The following is a 16,932-nucleotide window of genomic DNA, read 5'->3' as shown; positions in this document are numbered from 1 at the left end:
GTTTGTAGATGCCTTAAGGTGTTTAGACATGGCAATGGTTGCTGCAACATTCATGAGTACTCATAAGTTATGAGTATTGGTATAAACCCACACTCACTTGTATCACTTCATGGAATTTATCTCGAGTGATCGTGAGACGATAACATCATATAAATCTTTAAACCTAGAGATATGAGTTGTTACCTATGAGTTGGTTGTGCATTGATTGCACGTAAACACATCAGTAACTTGATGTTATAAAACGTGCCTTTGTGTACAATTCAATAAGTAGTAGAACAAGCATATCAGTCGAAGTTTATCTGTTCCTTCTAGAAATAGAAGCGATATCTGGGCCCCTCGATGATTTTGTGTTGACCCATGTACCAGGCCTGGTCAGAACTAAACCGATGTATTCAGTGAAGTTCTTCGTCAAACAAATCGGAAAATCGAGAAACAACTGCTAGACAATAAGCAAGACACAGTTCCATGTGTTTGTCCGGTTGATATCATGAGAACAGAGGATTGTGTGATCACTTATCTAAAATGGCGCTTCATAGTTCGACAGAGTCTTCATTGTTCGAGGGAGTTTTTGAGAGCTACGATTGCTGGTTGGTTCCTGAAGTTATAGGCAAATACAGTTATTAGACTTATCCAAGTGGGAGTCTGTTGGATAAGGTGTCTAAGTCCATAACTTATTTGGTATATACTTGACCCAACAGGCATGGTCCATTTGGGTTGCATCTCATCCAAACTATTATGGATAATTTTATGAGAGTTATACACATATGTTTATTAATATATTATGAGTTATAATATATTAATATGAAGTTACGTTATTTAATTAGTTTTAGTCTTAAATTAATTATGAATTAATTTAGAGATTAAAAAGAAGACTAATTAGATTATGGGCTATTTGTTTTATATATAGTGTGGGCTAATACTCATTTGTTAATGGGCTAGGCTTATGTGGAAGTCCATGGATGATCCATGGAGCTTTTAACCCATGGATCCTTGGAAAGGAAAAGACATGGGTTATTAGGGTTTCACCCTAACCATGCACACTATATAAGCATGCTTATGGAGCATGAAATGGAGCCTAAGAGGAAACTAGTGAACTAGTGTGTGTGTGCATGTGTGTGGCCGATTTTATACAAGGTGTATACTCTCTCAAAGTTTTCCAAAAGTTTGTGGTGTTTGTGATTCCATTTGAGGCATTCACACTATTGGTGCTTGGCCCTCAAACTCCTTAGAACCAAACTCACCAAAAGGTATGTAATCTCTTCTAACTCTTTTATGTTGAAATGTTCCCCATGCCATGTTAGATAGGTTATAAACCTTGGAAAATTATTATTTTGCATGTATTTAGACAAACATAGATCCAAGGTTTCTTAGGGTTGCATGCACACTTAGGAAGTGTTAGATTGCTCAAAACCCAACAGAGCCAACTCGCCGAGTTCAAGGCAATCTTCAACGAACTCGCCGAGTTGTTCATCCAACTCGTCGAGTTCATGGCCATCTTCAACGGACTCGCCGAGTTCCTCATTCAACTTGCCGAGTCCATGTAGTTCTTAATCCATGCAGACGCTTTTTAAGCCATGGCAAGGCCCTAGTTTACAGATCCAAGCTCCTAAGGTATATTTAGCAATCTTTACGTACATGCAAAGCTCTAAAGGCCCTAAATGATTAATCTAAGCTCTTTAATGGAGTTTTACACCTTGGGAGAGTCTCATCCTTGTACAAGCTGGGAACTTTATGGATCTAGAGGTCAAGGGAAGTCCAGATCTGAAGTTACAAATTCAGATCTTAGCTTAAACATGAAGAGCCCTTCATAACACCCATCCAAGGGAGGTTCAAAGTGAAAAGAGCTTAAGGAATAGCCTAATACCTTCCAGAGAGTGATGACTGATGAAATCCCTTAGCTTCCCACGAGTTCCTGGCCTTGTTTTTCCTTGCTTCTTCAAGTGCTTCCTTCTCCAAGGTTACTCCTTCAAGCTTGGACACACCAAAGAACACACACACACGATTTAGGGTTTGAAAGGGACATGAAGCAGTAAGGGGAGGCTGGTGGAGGCCAATGATCCTTTAAATAGGGTGTAAAACCCCCATAATTTAGGGTTTCATCTACCAGCTCCTACTCGCTGAGTTCCTTGGTGGACTCGCCGAGTAGGTCACTAAACACGCGTTCCATTCCCACTGCTACTCGACGAGTAGGGCAACCAACTCGCCGAGTAGGACATAAGACCAATTATTCTTTAATTAAATTCATACATGGAATCGGGACGTTACATAATCAAAAGTGTCAAGTAAAAGGATATGGGAAAATCACGAATGGACAATTTACAGTGAATTGAGTTGCGTGTGTCGAAGGTTTACAACACAACTTTATAAGTGTATCACAACTTGTGGTAGGCACTGGAAATCAAGTACTTTTTAACGAAGAAGGAAGCATTATTTCGAATGTTTGCCCTCAATGATGGTTTGAAATTTGAATAAATCTGATGTTGTTTTATTATTGTTCGAATTAGTTGAGATATTTATTTTTCTTTCAGTTGAATGATTATCGTTATGTAGAGGTAGCATGACATGTACTCAAGCGATTAATGGAAAGTTTTAATACTTCTAAAAACTAGACAACATGCCATGTTTATGGATAAAAGATTGGAAACCAAGTTTTTTTTTTTTTTTTAAATTTTTTAATTTTTTAATTTCACTACTTTTAGTAATAAAAAAAATTGTGATTGTTATGTGATCTTTAGAATATGACATGTGTATTAAGAAAAAAACAATTCAGCACGACCGTTTATATAACAATCAAAGCTTGACATTTATTGCTAATTAATAGTTGCATATGATTATGACTTAATTGGAACCGATGTGTTGTGAGGTATGTTGAAGATGTTCCCGAAATGCAACTCTTAAAAATATGACATGTTCCCAAAAGGAACTATTGTAAGTTCGTACAAAAGAAAACTAATCGGTGTTTGTGTAATGTAGCACTTTTCCTTTTTAACTTAACCTTTAGTTTTTCCATTTGGCCCATGAATTTATGAGATATGGAATACATTATGTCTTATTTTTAAATGTTCAAGTTTGCTCGAAAATAACCTTTGTAAAATATGTGTTTAAGTATATTTACAAGGATCATAACAAACAAGTTATCAATATTGATTCACATGGACAACATATTACTATTAATGAGATAAAACGGTTTCAGGATGCACGATATATCTTGCCTCCTGAGGAAATATGGAGGATTTTTAGCTTCCTATTTCCTCATATCCACTCTTTTGTGATAACTTCACAGGTGCACGATATGTCTTGCCTCCCGAGGAAATATGGAGGATTTTTAGCTTCCTAATTCCTTATATCCACTCTTTTGTGATAACTTTGCGGATGCATCTCCCGTATCAACAAATGATTCAGTGATAATGATACAATGATTATCAATATTGACACAGGGAGAGAGATAAAAGATCAAAGTTGATTGTTTTTTTTAATAAAGAAGACAACTGTGCAAGAAAATATAAATACAAAAATTTTCCAAAAAAAATTACGTGGAATCCGATCGAAAACAAGGATTAATGCGAGGCTGTTTGGTTTCTTCTAATCCTACTGAAGAGGAGCGATACTACATTCAGATACTTTTATCGCAACTAGAAACTAATTTATGAAAAAAATTTTGAACTCGTCGCTTGGCGCGGATAAACGGCTAGTGTGTGTGTGTATATATATATATATATATATATATATATATATATATATATATATATATATATATATATATATATATATATATATGTATATATATATATATGGAGTTTTATCAAACATATTTATATGTAGTTTTATTTTTTATTTTTTATTTTAATTTTAATTTTTTTCCTTTTAAGTTAGTGTGTTGTAATTTCTAGTACATATACCCATAAAGACAAGGGAACGTCTATGTGACTCAACTCTGATATTACCATGTCTAACAGAGTTTGGTTTCTCCACATATACAAGTCGTTCCAATGTGTATTCCGAGTGGATTTAACTATGAAACACTTCTACAATTTTTAAGATGGTCATTGGGGTCGTGCTTCAAATAGTCATCAATCAACTAGCTTTAGTATTCTTTCCTAACTTATTCTCAACTTTGTCTTGGAATTCCTTGAACATGTCAATAGTTTTAGATGTTATTTTTAACACATATTATTACTAACATTATCTAATGATATAAAATTACTTTACGGTTTATATAATTTAATCCGTTCCACGTTAAGACCTAAGGGTCTTTTTTTTTTTTTTTTTTTTTTTCCGGAGCATTTGAATCTTCAAGACCGGCTCTGTTACTTTATCATATATATTAAAAACTCTTATAAATCTCATTAAAATATATTATATTTGTTTATTCTTGTGTGTGCTGTGAAAATTTTGGAACACACGAATTCCTTTGTATATAAACCATGTTTTTAGATTGATCCAATTTACCAAGACCCAAAAAATGATAGTGTGTTACTATGTGGAGGAGTCCAAACATTGTGAGTTAATGACATTATACATGAATTATAAATTGACCGAACTATTAAAACGAAAAATAAGAATTATGAAAATTACATATCTTGATCTAGCATGTTATGGGATCCAAATATAACTTGTTGATTGACTGCATCTAACAAAGAATTTGTATTTTGTTTAAGTTGTGGGCCTTAGACAGAACTCATGGCATAGAGCCCGAACTAGTTGGGCTTTATCTTTGTTATTCTATTTGGGTCGGGTTAGACCGAGGCTTCGACCCGATCTACCAACAAGAAGCCACTGATGGCTTGCTTCCCAAGAAGGGCTTATACTCGAATAAATAGACTAAGAAAGAAAATTGGAAGCAATTTCGATCGGAGTACGTCGCCAATCTCTTCTTTCGGACCTAATTTACCACCAACAGGTATGTGTTTGATTCGTTGATCCATGGCATGGGCTAACATTGAATTACGATATTGTTTTAGTCGGCGAAGTCCACCAATTTAAACCCTTAAATCCAATTAGTTTCGTTTCTGGAACCTAATTATCTATACTGATTACCATAATCGTTTGCAGAGATCTCTTAAGCCGTTAAATTCAATCGAAGATGTTTCTAACCAGGTAAAGGCATTTTGATTACAAATCTGGTTTTTTCTTCCGGTTCAGAATTTTATTTTCGTCAGTCGACAAAACCACAATGAGTGACGTCCGGCGACGGGTAAGCCGTCCGTCATGTTTCCTTGCCCTAAAATTGATCGGCGATCTTCCATTTCAAATGACGTAGTTTCCAGGCTTCTCACTCAACTGACAAATAAAATCCAGCCGGAACTTTTATCCTTGTCTCTTTGCAAAGTATGAAGTGGTTCCCCCAAAATCGCTGTTTTTTAAACTGATGTCTGGGTTTTATGTAGGACTGAGTATGATAGAGGTGTTAACACCTTCTCTCCAGAAGGCCGGTTGTTTCAGGTTGAATACGCCATTGAGGCCATTAAGGTATATATATTGATCATTGGCTATCGGCTAATATTATGAATACAGAATACCATGAAATGATTTTTATATGTGTTTGGCTGTTGATTATGATGACAGTTGGGTTCAACTGCTATTGGATTGAAGACCAAGGAAGGAGTTGTTCTTGCTGTTGAAAAGAGAATTACCTCTCCACTCCTGGTATGTCCATTATATCTTCTCCATTGATGTGTAGGTCTGGTTTTAGATTGTTTGAACACTGTTACTAGAATTGTAGATTGTTGATAATTGGGGACATGTATCTGTTACTATAAACTAAATATGAATACTGTATTTTATGGGAAATGTCACTTACTTTCTTTCAACCTGAAATCAAAATGGTGGTTAAATAATCATAGAATCCAAACATTGCATGTTTTATTTTCAGGAGCCTAGTAGTGTTGAGAAAATTATGGAAATTGATGAGCACATTGGGTGTGCCATGAGTGGACTAATTGCAGATGCACGTACACTTGTTGAACATGCACGAGTTGAAACTCAGGTGACATTATTATTATTATTATTATTATCAGTCACTACATAACTTATTATAAAAAGAGTTCCACTTTCACATTGATATTAAATATTAATATTTAATTATTGTATTTCAGAATCATCGATTCTCCTATGGTGAGCCAATGACTGTTGAGTCAACCACCCAAGCTCTCTGTGATCTGGCACTGAGATTTGGTGAAGGAGATGAAGAATCTATGGTTAGTAATTCAACTTATTTACTTATTTCAAGTCTTCAACTAACATTTTTTTTTAAAAAAAAAATTGTATTCTTTTTGCAGTCTCGACCTTTTGGGGTGTCCCTTCTTATTGCTGGCCATGATGAAAATGGTCCCAGTCTGTAAGTACCAATATTTTTTTGGGGTTTTATAATAAGTGATGGATGACATTTATAAAAGTGAAAATTGTGTGTTGCTATTTCCAGAAATTTACCTTTTATGAAACTGTTGATATATTATATATGCAGATACTATACGGATCCATCAGGCACATTTTGGCAATGTAATGGGAAAGCTATTGGGTCAGGATCTGAAGGTGCTGACAGTTCTCTTCAGGAGCAATACAACAAGGTTTTATATTGTTTTCATTTCATTTTATTATTTCTCCAATTCCATTCACCCAAATGCTGGATTTGCTGATTCCGGTATTCACAGGATTTGACACTAAAAGAAGCTGAGACTATTGCTCTTTCCATCTTGAAGCAAGTCATGGAAGAAAAGGTCAGTATTTGTATTTTTTTAAAATTTTGTAATGAGCAATATGTAAGTCTATGTTGTTAGTAAGGAAGATCTTATGGAACGTTTTTGTTTGTTTTAAGGTAACTCCCAACAATGTGGATATTGCAAAGGTGGCGCCTACTTATCACTTGTACACCCCTGCTGAGGTGGAAGCTGTGATTGGTCGCCTATGAAATGGGAAGAGTTTTATTGACAAGTTGTAGACTTTTTTCGTTTGGTTTTCTTAAAAAATGTATTTTGTACTAAATTGCCAAGATTTTATTATGTTTCTGTTCATTTATGGTATTTGAACATGAGACCCTTTTTATGATTGTCAAAAATCATGGAATTAAAATTGGAGACCTAGAACTTTGTTTTAAAGATTTAACGAGTGTTGTTGAAAAACATATAGCTTCTTTTACAGATATATTTTAATTCAAGTCTTTTTAAGCTTAAAAATGTTATTTTTGTCCAAATTTCACAAGAATCAATCATGTCTAAAAGTGAATTTTGTCTTTGGATCATCTCCACCTCTATGCGTTACTGGTCTTTATGTGAACAGATTTTCAATCCTTGGATGGAAGAAAAAGATTGTTTCTTTTTTATTTAATAAGCTTAATGGGTAAACACTTAATTTAGACATCTATAAATGGCTTTGTCTTTGATTTAATCTGGATAGAATGATTTAATGAGTTATGATAAACAAATCTGGCATAATGTATTTTCATGCTAAAATTGATGATATTGTTAAAATTGACAAAGTATGAAAATAGTTTATTAGAATGTAAGGGTAAAATGGTCATTTGATTTTTATTTATTTATGCTTTTTGAACTGGCAAATATAATTTGCTCATAGACTAATACCTACTTTTACCTCTTGTCATTTGATTTTTATTCAATCCCAAAAAAAAATACATCTTATGTATGTAGCAATTTATCCAAATAAACATTGTTACCTATTCAGTCATTTTATCAATACACGACTTAATAAAAAAAATCAAAAAACTAAAACCATATTATTAAGAAGTTGTTTTGAATGCTCATCATTATGCAAAAAAAAAAAAAAAAAAAAACCACTCATCTAACCACGAAATTCATTCATAAACTTCTTGTGAAAATCCGTCAACCGTGAAACTATCGCAGGAATCTTATCCTCTTGAGGCAATATCGTGCACCTAAAATGCCACGTCCCCGGGACCTATCACAAATCACCACCCATAACAACATAAATAAACCACCAATTTAATCCATTAATTATTTAATAATAATAAAAAAAAAAACATTCTTACCTGACCAAAACCAGTACCAGGTACCACAACAATACCAGTAGAATTAAGTAAACGAATTGCATAATACGCATCCGCTGCTTTTTTAGCTTCTTCTGCAGCTTTTATCGCTTTATTTGGCAATTGAATTCGTGGAAAAAGATACATTGCTCCTTCCGCTTTATTACATGTCACACCCTCTAAGCTGTTGAATGCATCTTCCAATTTCTATAAAAAAAAAAAATTATTCAAAACAAGTTTAAATGTAAGTATGTTGCGATCATGAAAAAAAAAAAAAAAAAAAAAGACTAACTAACCTTAGCACGTCTGGCCAATGATTTCAAGATTCCATCTCTCTCACTAAAATAGGAATCATACGATTCATCTCCAACTTTTGGGGGACTCATGACAAGACTTGCAAGAATTTGACCAGAAATATTGGAGCAAAGATTCACAGATGCCAACTTGTAAAATTGTTGTCTTACTTCAGTACTAAAACCAGTTACCTCCATGTAACCACCTCTTTTCCCACATTCACCATGATACCCTTTTTTTTTTTTTTTAAAAAAAAAAAAAAAAAAGTTTCTTATATATAAATTCAACAATTTGAATTTTATGTTATTTCATTTATTTATATATATACCTTTAGATACGGATTGAAAAGAAACCAAGGGGATATCACCATATCCCATTGAACGACAGATTTTCTTGAATGAGTTAAATTTCTTGTCAGCTGCATATATATTCTCTTGGTATACCTGCAAAAGTTGGTTCACCAAAATGTCCAATTTACCCTTTTCAACTTGGGTAATAATATTATATGGACTTTTTTTTTACCTCGTCTGCTAAAAGAACCAAACCTTCTTTCTTGCAAAATTCCACAATTTGTCGTTGGTTTTCTTCAGCAAGAACCTACGAAGTATCAACAAGAGAGAAAAGTAATTTTACCATTTTTACTAAAAATGGTTTAAACAGAATTCATTTTTATTTTTTTTACCTGCCCGGTTGGGTTGCCCGGATTAATTGCAACCAATGCCCGAACAGTAATACCCTTTTGTCGGGCAGCTTCTAACTGTTTCTTGAGTTCAGACACCTCAAGTCCCCACCCTGTTGCTTCATCAAGATAATAACGAACCTGAAAAAATCAATAATATTTATTTTACTATATTTCTTTTAGATATTAAAAAATGTCTTATCTTGAAAAAAAAAAAAAAAAAACATACTAGAGTGCCACCATGAAGGGCAATAGAAGCAGAGTAAAGAGGATACTGAGGAATGGGACATAAAATTCCATCCTTTTCTGATCTTATAAGTAACTGCATCATCATATGGACCTGAAATGAAAGATTTAATAAACCTGATTCATTTGACATGAAAATGGTTAGTTTAAGAGTACGAAAAAGTCGATTTTACCCCTGGACTTGCACCATCTGTCAAGAAGATATCATCTGGATCAGCAGGGTAGCCATCACGAGCTTTAATTCCAGCAGCAATGGTGTCACGCAATCCCTTAATACCCTGATTCCATTACCAAAAAATAAACATTTTTCTCCACTTTCAGGTTAAAATTAATTATTTATGTGTAGAAATTAAGTTACCTGACTGTGACTATATGCACCAGTAGCTCTTCCAGGCATTTGATCCAAGACCATTATTGCTCTTGCTATGGAATCCGAACTGGAAGAAGTCAAAAGTAATTAAGTAAAGATATTTGTTAACTTGATTCTTAAGAAAAGCTAGCATTAATCCATACCTAAACAAACCATTTGTTTCCCTCTTGTCTAATAAGGAAGGATTGTCACATAATGCAAGAACCTCTCGAAAGAAAGTTATAGGTTTTTGTCCAAGAGCTTGTGGATTTCCAATATTACAGTAAAGAATCTGCCAGATTTGAAACAATCACTTGCAATAGAATGTGTATTAATTTTTCATTGTGATTATACACATCATAAGAGATGGCGTATGAGAAAGTGATACCTCGTTAAAAGGTTTGGAACCTGGATTTGTTTGCAAGTCTTGTTGTAATTTCTGTGATAGAATTAAAATCGAGTCTCAATATCTCCATTAATCATAGCTGTGGTTATGTGCTTTAAAGCTTAAATTTGATTCTCTAGAAAACATGATTTGTTTTATTACCTGAGCTATAGAGACAATCTCACCACGAACAGCGTATTCACATTCTAATACCTGGAAATGGAGAAATGTAATAGGTTAACGATGTACTAGTATAGTGAAAATCCATGAAGTACTGATTCGTATAGATCACATAGATGGACTTATGTTCGATCCAGAATCATTGAGGCTTGTTTTCGTATACAGAACTTTTAGTTGTTATTAAGGTCTCTTACTTTTCGTTAACAATGTAGTGAAAAAACGTTGATCATCTCTCGATTAGTGAAGCATAGAAGCTAGACCTTACAATTAACACCGATTCATGAACATGTTGAAAACAGGAATAACAAGAGAAACGAGAACCTTAGGGTTGAGCGTTTCAAGAGTAACAGGCGCTGTTTTTGATCCTTTTGAAGCCATGACTGAGTAACAACGAAGGTGTGAATTCAGAGACGAGGGTAATCGCGGGAGATGTGATCTATTACAGCAATTATTCGAAGAAGAAAGCGTGGATGATGTTTGATATTGATTCAGTTTCACGACGGAAGCGATCGTGTTGTTGGCGATCAACCTTTTTGCCCTTTCACCTACGAATTTCCGCATTTGGAGAGACTCAGAGAACCGCAACCACCATCAATGATCATCAAACGTATGCTTGCGCTTTCAAAAACTTCGATACGCGGCCCCATTTCAACATTATTCCAACTTTTACCCTCAACCTATCACCTACTTAGCATAACTCCCCCTTGTAGTTTTTTTACTTAATCGTAAGCTCCCTCCACTCACATCTGCTCAAAAACATATGATATTAATTAATTTTATTTACAATACATTTCAATATTTCTATTGTTCATTCAGAATGTGAATTTTTGATAAAGGGTTAGTTAATGTACAAAAGACCATCAAAACTCTCAATTTTACAGTCACTTTTTTTATTGTACACAATACATTAGAATTGATTTCAACCTTACATTTTCAAGTTTTGATAGGTTATGGGTAGGATAAAATGTTGATATGAACATAACTAAGAAAATTCGATAATACTAGATGCCGAATAAGATGTAGAATACCATTATTTTGGGTTAAAATCAACTCACTCTAATGGTGTAATGAAATATATGAACAAAAATCATTGGTCTATTAAGTACAATTTAAAGAAGAATGACTTAAATAGTAAATTAAGAGTTATTTTTTTACATCTTGTGACATTAACCCTTAGATAAACTATGAGAAGTTTTAATGTATTTTTTTTAGGGTTTAAATTGACATAGTTGAAAGAATAGGGCTGTTTTCGTAACTAATAGATAACTTGAAGGGCAGCTGATTAACAAATGCGTATGGCTGGGCTTGGTCAGTGAGTGCGAGTTAGGTACTCGATTCCGTTATGCCTTCCCAATTTACGCGCCAACGATTTATCTCAATAACCATAATAACTAAATCAAATTAATATTCATAAATAAAATTAAACAGAAATCAACATAAACATGATTCTTTTTTTTGTCAGCAATTTTAAAGATTACAAGAAAATAAATACAAAAATTCAGAAGGATTATCACATACACCATTAATTAACATCGTTTAAATGAACATGAATTAAGTGGAGTCAAAGTCAACATCCGTTTGAGGTAACCACATAGCTCCGTCAATGAAAGACCTGACGTTAAATTTAGCCGCTTGGGAACTCGTTAAACTCGGTTTATATCCAGACCAACTCACCCGTTTATCAACCGCCGATCCTTCGCCGGAGTTCTGGTACTCGGCGTAGAATATAGACGACGGTGGTTCCACACCCCGATCCCACTCTGCCCACCCCAGCGGATTCAAAAACCCTCCGATACTCGACTGCATGATCACGGTGGTGGAGTAAGCCTTCCATGGCCGGCCTAGGTAAGTCGGAGCTGTGAGATTATTCAGAGGGGTTATCTCGCATTTCTGGATCGAGATACCGGAGTTTTCATTTGGGTCTGTTTTTCCTTGAGCGGTGATGGTTACGAATTGATTGGGTAATGGTTGCCGTGGCATAATCCTGCAGTTCTGTAACACAACGGCGGAATTGCCAAAGATGAAGTCGACTGTGCCGGTGACGTTGCATTCCCGGTAAAACTGACGGTTGCTATGAGGGTAAAGAGTGTCTTGGAAAGCGTCAAATGAACATCGGTAAAAAACTGAAAAATCTGAACTCGACCTCATCGCTACTGCCTGTTCTTTGATTCCACCGGCGGTGTTCTTGAATCCCATGTCCATTGCTATGAATCCTTTTCCGGATACACCTGATTTGAATTTCGATGGTATAATTATTAACTAAAAGGGAACGAAGTTTGTTTATTTTGTGAGATGGAATTGACGGAAGATTGTATATATACCTAAGGTGGCAGTGTTGAAAGTTCCGACGCCGTCGACTTTGTTTAAGCTGCCGGAAATAATGGATTTATCCATGCCGTCGCCGTAAATCATGACGTTCCAGAAAGACTTGTTCAAAACAACATTTTCTAAATACTCTCCTTCCTTGATGTAAATTACAAACCGATTCTTGCTCTTCATGGGTACCTTTGCCATTGCATCGTTAATGGTGGTTACGTCGCCACTTCCGTCTTTCGCCACCGTCACATCGGGTGTCGGTCTTCCCTCCTGAAGCAACCTCCGGTCACCGGCTCCGACCCATCTCGGAAACCCAGATTTCATTTCCCCTAACAACTTTCTATGAATTGGGATATCTAGACTCGCCAGAATCCTTATAATTTTAGTAACAATTGCCAAACTGTTGCTTGTGTATTCCGTTGAATTCTGCATTTGAGATTTCACTTGTACGAGAAATGTTGAATCCATTTCTTCGAGGGAATCCAAACAAGTTTGTTGGTTAGTCAAGGAGGCGGTCAGCCATGTTCTCAGATCGTCGATTTTCTTCAATGATAACACCTTCTCACCGGATTTCACGTCCATGGAAGAAATGGAATCATGGAGATTATCAATGGCGTCGTTCAATACTGTTCCACATACTTTCAGCGCTTCCTTGTCATTCGGGTTGTCTGTTGTCTTCATTAAAGTCTCCGGCAAGGAAGATAAATCTGAGAGAGAAGACAAAACGACCTGTAAGGAAAGCTTAAACAACTCTTCTGGATCAGTGGTGTTGGATTCATCCATGGCGGAAAGGCTGGAGGAACAAGATTCTGGATACTGAGTTTGAGTACAAACAGCCTTGATGGATTGAGCGGAGGAAAGTTGTTCTTGTTCACCGGAGTCTTTGTTGTTGCGTTTGTTGATGACAGTTCCGGCAACGGCTCCGATGATAACAGCAAGGAGGATGACGATGGAGACGACAATGATGACGATGCGCTTACGACTCTTGCGATGGAAAGCTTGTTCTTCACCATGATTGACCTTGCCGTAACCCTTGAAGGATTGCTTATTGTCCATTGCTGAGACAATGAAATCGATATGCTTTTTTAGCTTAATATTTGCTTCTTTCCTCTACTGTGTTTATATATGAGCGCAGGGACGATGAGGAGCACTTTTATATTTATATTTTCTGATGGTGATATACTGCTAGACAAATTCTTTAAAAAAATGGTTTATTTATAATAATGATCAAAGTAGACTTATTTTATGGGAATATTCAACGTATCATCTAAAGATAACAAATAATGCAAATTTTATTAAGCTCGTTTATGGAAAAGCCATGTAAATGAAAAAAAAAAAAAATTATAATAACCTATGTAAATTGACTCAAATGAGAAAAAGTATTTGGCCAAAAAAATTCTTATAATAGCTTTAATCGGGTAAATATTTAAAAGGGAGATGATTTTTGCAAATCACATTTCTATTCATCCACTATAATTCATCGACAATTATAACCTTCAACTCATTTTATTTTTAGATTATGATAATAAAGAGATAAACATAAAAACCATATATATTTTCTATTTATCCCAAATAAACACACACCATCCTATTCTCCATCGGTTGCTTGCATGCCATTTAATCTATGTGTTTTTGACTTTCTTGTATGGTTAAGAACTAGAAAGGCAATGGTGATGTTATTAGGATTATCAATCCTGTTAACGGTCTTGATGCTATCCATATAACGTCAACCTGATAACAATTCAATGTTATCTTCTTCCTTCATCACATAACTCATGATGTAACTTCAAAGTTCACCGGAAAATTCACAAAACAAATGCAAAGAAACCACTTTCCTGTACATGTTGGCCAGGAGAAATTCAACAAATAGGCCAAACCTCCATAAACATCAATTGCTCTGTGAATTTAGTGTCATTATATTATTTTATGTAAGGGCATCTACAATGCATTGAACTCTCACATCATCATTCACTATTGCATACAATTCTATTCATTTTTAACCCACAATGCATTAAACTCTACAAATTCAATGAAACATATTAAAAAAATATTTATTTAAAGATTTAAATACTTTCCTTTTTTCCATTGAAGAGTTCAATGACTATTAAACTCCAAATCCATCGAATGCTAAAGTGGCATTTCACATTGGTTGAGTTGTATCTATTGAACGATAAGTATGCATGGCACCTCATTTAACTCTTCCATTAAACTCCCCATTGTGGATGCTCTAACTGGAGCTAACATGTGAGTTATGAGACTTCATAATTTGTATGGGATCTGGGGTTTCTAAAGGGGCGGCACCCCTTTGGCGGGGTCTAGGGGCAGCGCCCCTAGCGGGCTCTAAGGGGTAGAGCCCCCGGCTGGGTTTGGGGCAGCACTCCAAAAACTCTTCGAAAAATACATATGGAAACATAGTGGGAAAAACGAATTCTTGAAGGTGATTATGGTAAAACTAACGAAATTCGTCAGTTTTAGAAACCCTAAATCCTCATTAAATTTCGGATTTCCTTGCTTGCTTCCAACCTATGACGATCAACCCTTATAGAAACTCTAATCTCGTTTATTATATAAACGACTCTTCTCTCTGAGAAGACATACAAAAATTTAGCTCTCATTTTTCTTCAAACACTCACATAATCTTTTCGCGATTTGGCTTACGATTTATGTGCCTAGAATCGTAAGTGTCCTCTTGGATTATCCTAGTCTAAATTTCTTGTAACCCAGACATATGGTAAAAATATAAGTTTGGAAAGTGTTCACATGATCCAAGTTGGTATCCAGAACTCCATTACAAACCCTACTATTTCTTACATCAATCACGATATTCTTCCAAACAAAAACATTGCTACGGTCGTTGTCTTTAACTATAACTTTGTGAGAGAAGATGTTAAACATGCTCATAATCACATCTAGGGTTTGATTCGAGAATATACTAAAAGCTAAGAAGGAAGTGCATAAGAGAGATGTCTTTGTGCACTTCAATGGCATAAGGTATGTGGAAAATATTTGTAATTGCAAAAAGGAAAAAAAAACAACAACAATGTGAACTTGAGCATCTGGATCTCGTTTTGAAATGGATAACTATTTTTGAGTACATGTGTTGATTCCTGCAAGGTTTCTTGGGGAGATCGGTGATGGCGACCGGTGACTAACTGTCAGTGTCTTAAGTGGGGGAGAATTGGAAATTCTCCGGATGATCGTTGGGCCTGAGAGGTTGTTTAGCTGCTTGGGGAATTCAGCGGTATTTCTATCAGTCGAGAGCAGGCTCGTATGAGTGAGTAACAGGCGTGCGGGGCGGAATACAGACCTAGAGCAGTTGATTGAGGAAGGCATGGGAGCAGGCCGGGATCGAGCATGCATGATGGAGATAGAGTTCGGAACCCCTAGAGGGCTAGAACGGTATGCACGGGAGGATTTCCCGAAGGGATGGTTCGGAGTGATGAATGCTAGTTGAGCGGTCCGGATAGACTGTAAGCCGGTAGGCGTACCAGTCAGACCGAAGGCTCGGAGGACGGTCCAGTCAGATTGGCTGAAGGTTCTGAGAGTGGTCCAGATTGGCTGAAGGCCTGGGGAGGCGGTCCAGTCATGCTGAAGACTCTGCGAGTATTGTTGGATCGGATTGAGGTTATGGGTTGCGTATGTTGCAGTGTGATTACATTGGGAGGTCTGGCCCCGGGTAGCAATCTTGAGCAGTAAAGGTAGTGCATGGGCTTGAGAGTCCCTGTGATGAGAGTCAGAGTAGTGGTGATGCATAGATGTTGGGTACGCTTTAAAGAGGTAATGTAGCGTGGGATGAGCACCATGGTGCCTGTCATGGTGACTGGGCGGACGAGTGGTTTCCTTGATAAGGAAAGAGGGAGGAATGGAATTCCGAAAAGGGAGTGCGAATTCACGGAAGTGAAAGCGGCAGTGTAGAGTTATGATTGGAGTGGTCTGTCGATGGTCTTTGAGTAGTGTGTTGCGGCGGTGGAATAAAAGCTCATTCGACTTGATATGTTGCTCTGGGCGCAGAGGGAATACCGCGGTGTAGAGCCAGGGAGAGGGGTTCGGAAGGGATACAGAGGGAGAGTCTTGGACTCTCAGTGTGATTCTGATCAGGGTTTTGGCTATGTTTTAGCGGTTCATCCTGGAAGGATGTTCGAGGATATCATCAGTGTATCAGTTTTTCCAAACCTGAGGGTGCTAGAGCTAGATCAGCATGTGTGTGTGATTGCGAGAGAAGAACCCGGAGGAGTTGCTCCGAAATGGAAGAATGGGTCTTTCGGTCGTCATGGGATGGATAGAGTGGAATTCGGATCGGGAATCCGATGGTCCGTGGCTTTATAGCCATATGAGTCAAGTGAAAGATGAGAATTGGAGCAGTAAGGCATCATGGGTAATTCTCGGTTGTTGAGTATGGTAATCGGAGGGTACAGTTGGTGCCCGGTTTGAGTAGGTGGTGGGGACACCGTATGGAAGGAGAAAGTGAGCTTCTAGTTCTATGG

General features: G+C 36.4%; 3 protein-coding genes across 3 annotated transcripts; 1 reads left to right on the top strand and 2 right to left on the bottom strand.

The window, feature by feature from the left end:
- The first annotated feature begins 4,794 nt into the window (after positions 1 to 4,794).
- On the top strand, positions 4,795 to 7,120 carry LOC145042779 (proteasome subunit alpha type-5). Its single transcript, XM_078991251.1, has 10 exons — positions 4,795 to 4,900; positions 5,053 to 5,097; positions 5,388 to 5,469; positions 5,566 to 5,646; positions 5,873 to 5,986; positions 6,096 to 6,197; positions 6,279 to 6,337; positions 6,464 to 6,566; positions 6,651 to 6,716; positions 6,815 to 7,120. The coding sequence occupies exons 2-10, from the start codon at positions 5,084 to 5,086 to the stop codon at positions 6,905 to 6,907; spliced, it is 714 nt and encodes a 237-aa protein (XP_078847377.1). The 5' UTR covers positions 4,795 to 4,900; positions 5,053 to 5,083; the 3' UTR covers positions 6,908 to 7,120.
- Positions 7,121 to 7,607: 487 nt separating this feature from the next.
- LOC145042778 (alanine aminotransferase 2-like) lies at positions 7,608 to 10,713 on the bottom strand. Its single transcript, XM_078991250.1, has 13 exons — positions 10,454 to 10,713; positions 10,115 to 10,165; positions 9,956 to 10,006; positions 9,732 to 9,859; positions 9,577 to 9,655; positions 9,392 to 9,496; positions 9,202 to 9,312; positions 8,976 to 9,113; positions 8,816 to 8,890; positions 8,622 to 8,736; positions 8,296 to 8,525; positions 8,003 to 8,206; positions 7,608 to 7,911 (listed from the first exon to the last, which is right to left on the bottom strand). Exons 1-13 carry the CDS (start codon positions 10,691 to 10,693, stop codon positions 7,795 to 7,797), a joined length of 1,644 nt encoding a protein of 547 aa, XP_078847376.1. The 5' UTR covers positions 10,694 to 10,713; the 3' UTR covers positions 7,608 to 7,794.
- Positions 10,714 to 11,586: 873 nt separating this feature from the next.
- On the bottom strand, positions 11,587 to 13,550 carry LOC145038802 (pectinesterase 3-like). Its single transcript, XM_078987042.1, has 2 exons — positions 12,454 to 13,550; positions 11,587 to 12,360 (listed from the first exon to the last, which is right to left on the bottom strand). Exons 1-2 carry the CDS (start codon positions 13,502 to 13,504, stop codon positions 11,684 to 11,686), a joined length of 1,728 nt encoding a protein of 575 aa, XP_078843168.1. The 5' UTR covers positions 13,505 to 13,550; the 3' UTR covers positions 11,587 to 11,683.
- Positions 13,551 to 16,932: the final 3,382 nt, after the last annotated feature.

Source organism: Lactuca saligna, chromosome 4 (genome assembly GCF_052625555.1).
Source record: "Lactuca saligna cultivar CGN05327 chromosome 4, ASM5262555v1, whole genome shotgun sequence".
Classification (NCBI taxonomy): Eukaryota; Viridiplantae; Streptophyta; class Magnoliopsida; order Asterales; family Asteraceae; genus Lactuca; species Lactuca saligna.
Note: the sequence above shows the minus strand (reverse complement) of the source record. Positions and strands in the feature narration are given on the sequence as shown.

Coding starts and splice junctions, on each gene's coding strand:
- LOC145042779 (XM_078991251.1), top strand. Junction 6,198..6,278: donor AAGGAGATGAAGAATCTATG/GTTAGTAATTCA, acceptor TTCTTTTTGCAG/TCTCGACCTTTTGGGGTGTC. Junction 6,338..6,463: donor GATGAAAATGGTCCCAGTCT/GTAAGTACCAAT, acceptor TTATATATGCAG/ATACTATACGGATCCATCAG.
- LOC145042778 (XM_078991250.1), bottom strand. CDS start 10,693: ATGCGGAAATTCGTAGGTGAAAGGGCAAAAAGGTTGATCGCCAACAAC. Junction 9,497..9,576: donor GTGCATATAGTCACAGTCAG/GTAACTTAATTT, acceptor TAATGGAATCAG/GGTATTAAGGGATTGCGTGA. Junction 9,114..9,201: donor CCCTTCATGGTGGCACTCTA/GTATGTTTTTTT, acceptor TGATTTTTTCAG/GTTCGTTATTATCTTGATGA.
- LOC145038802 (XM_078987042.1), bottom strand. CDS start 13,504: ATGGACAATAAGCAATCCTTCAAGGGTTACGGCAAGGTCAATCATGGT. Junction 12,361..12,453: donor TTTCAACACTGCCACCTTAG/GTATATATACAA, acceptor AATTCAAATCAG/GTGTATCCGGAAAAGGATTC.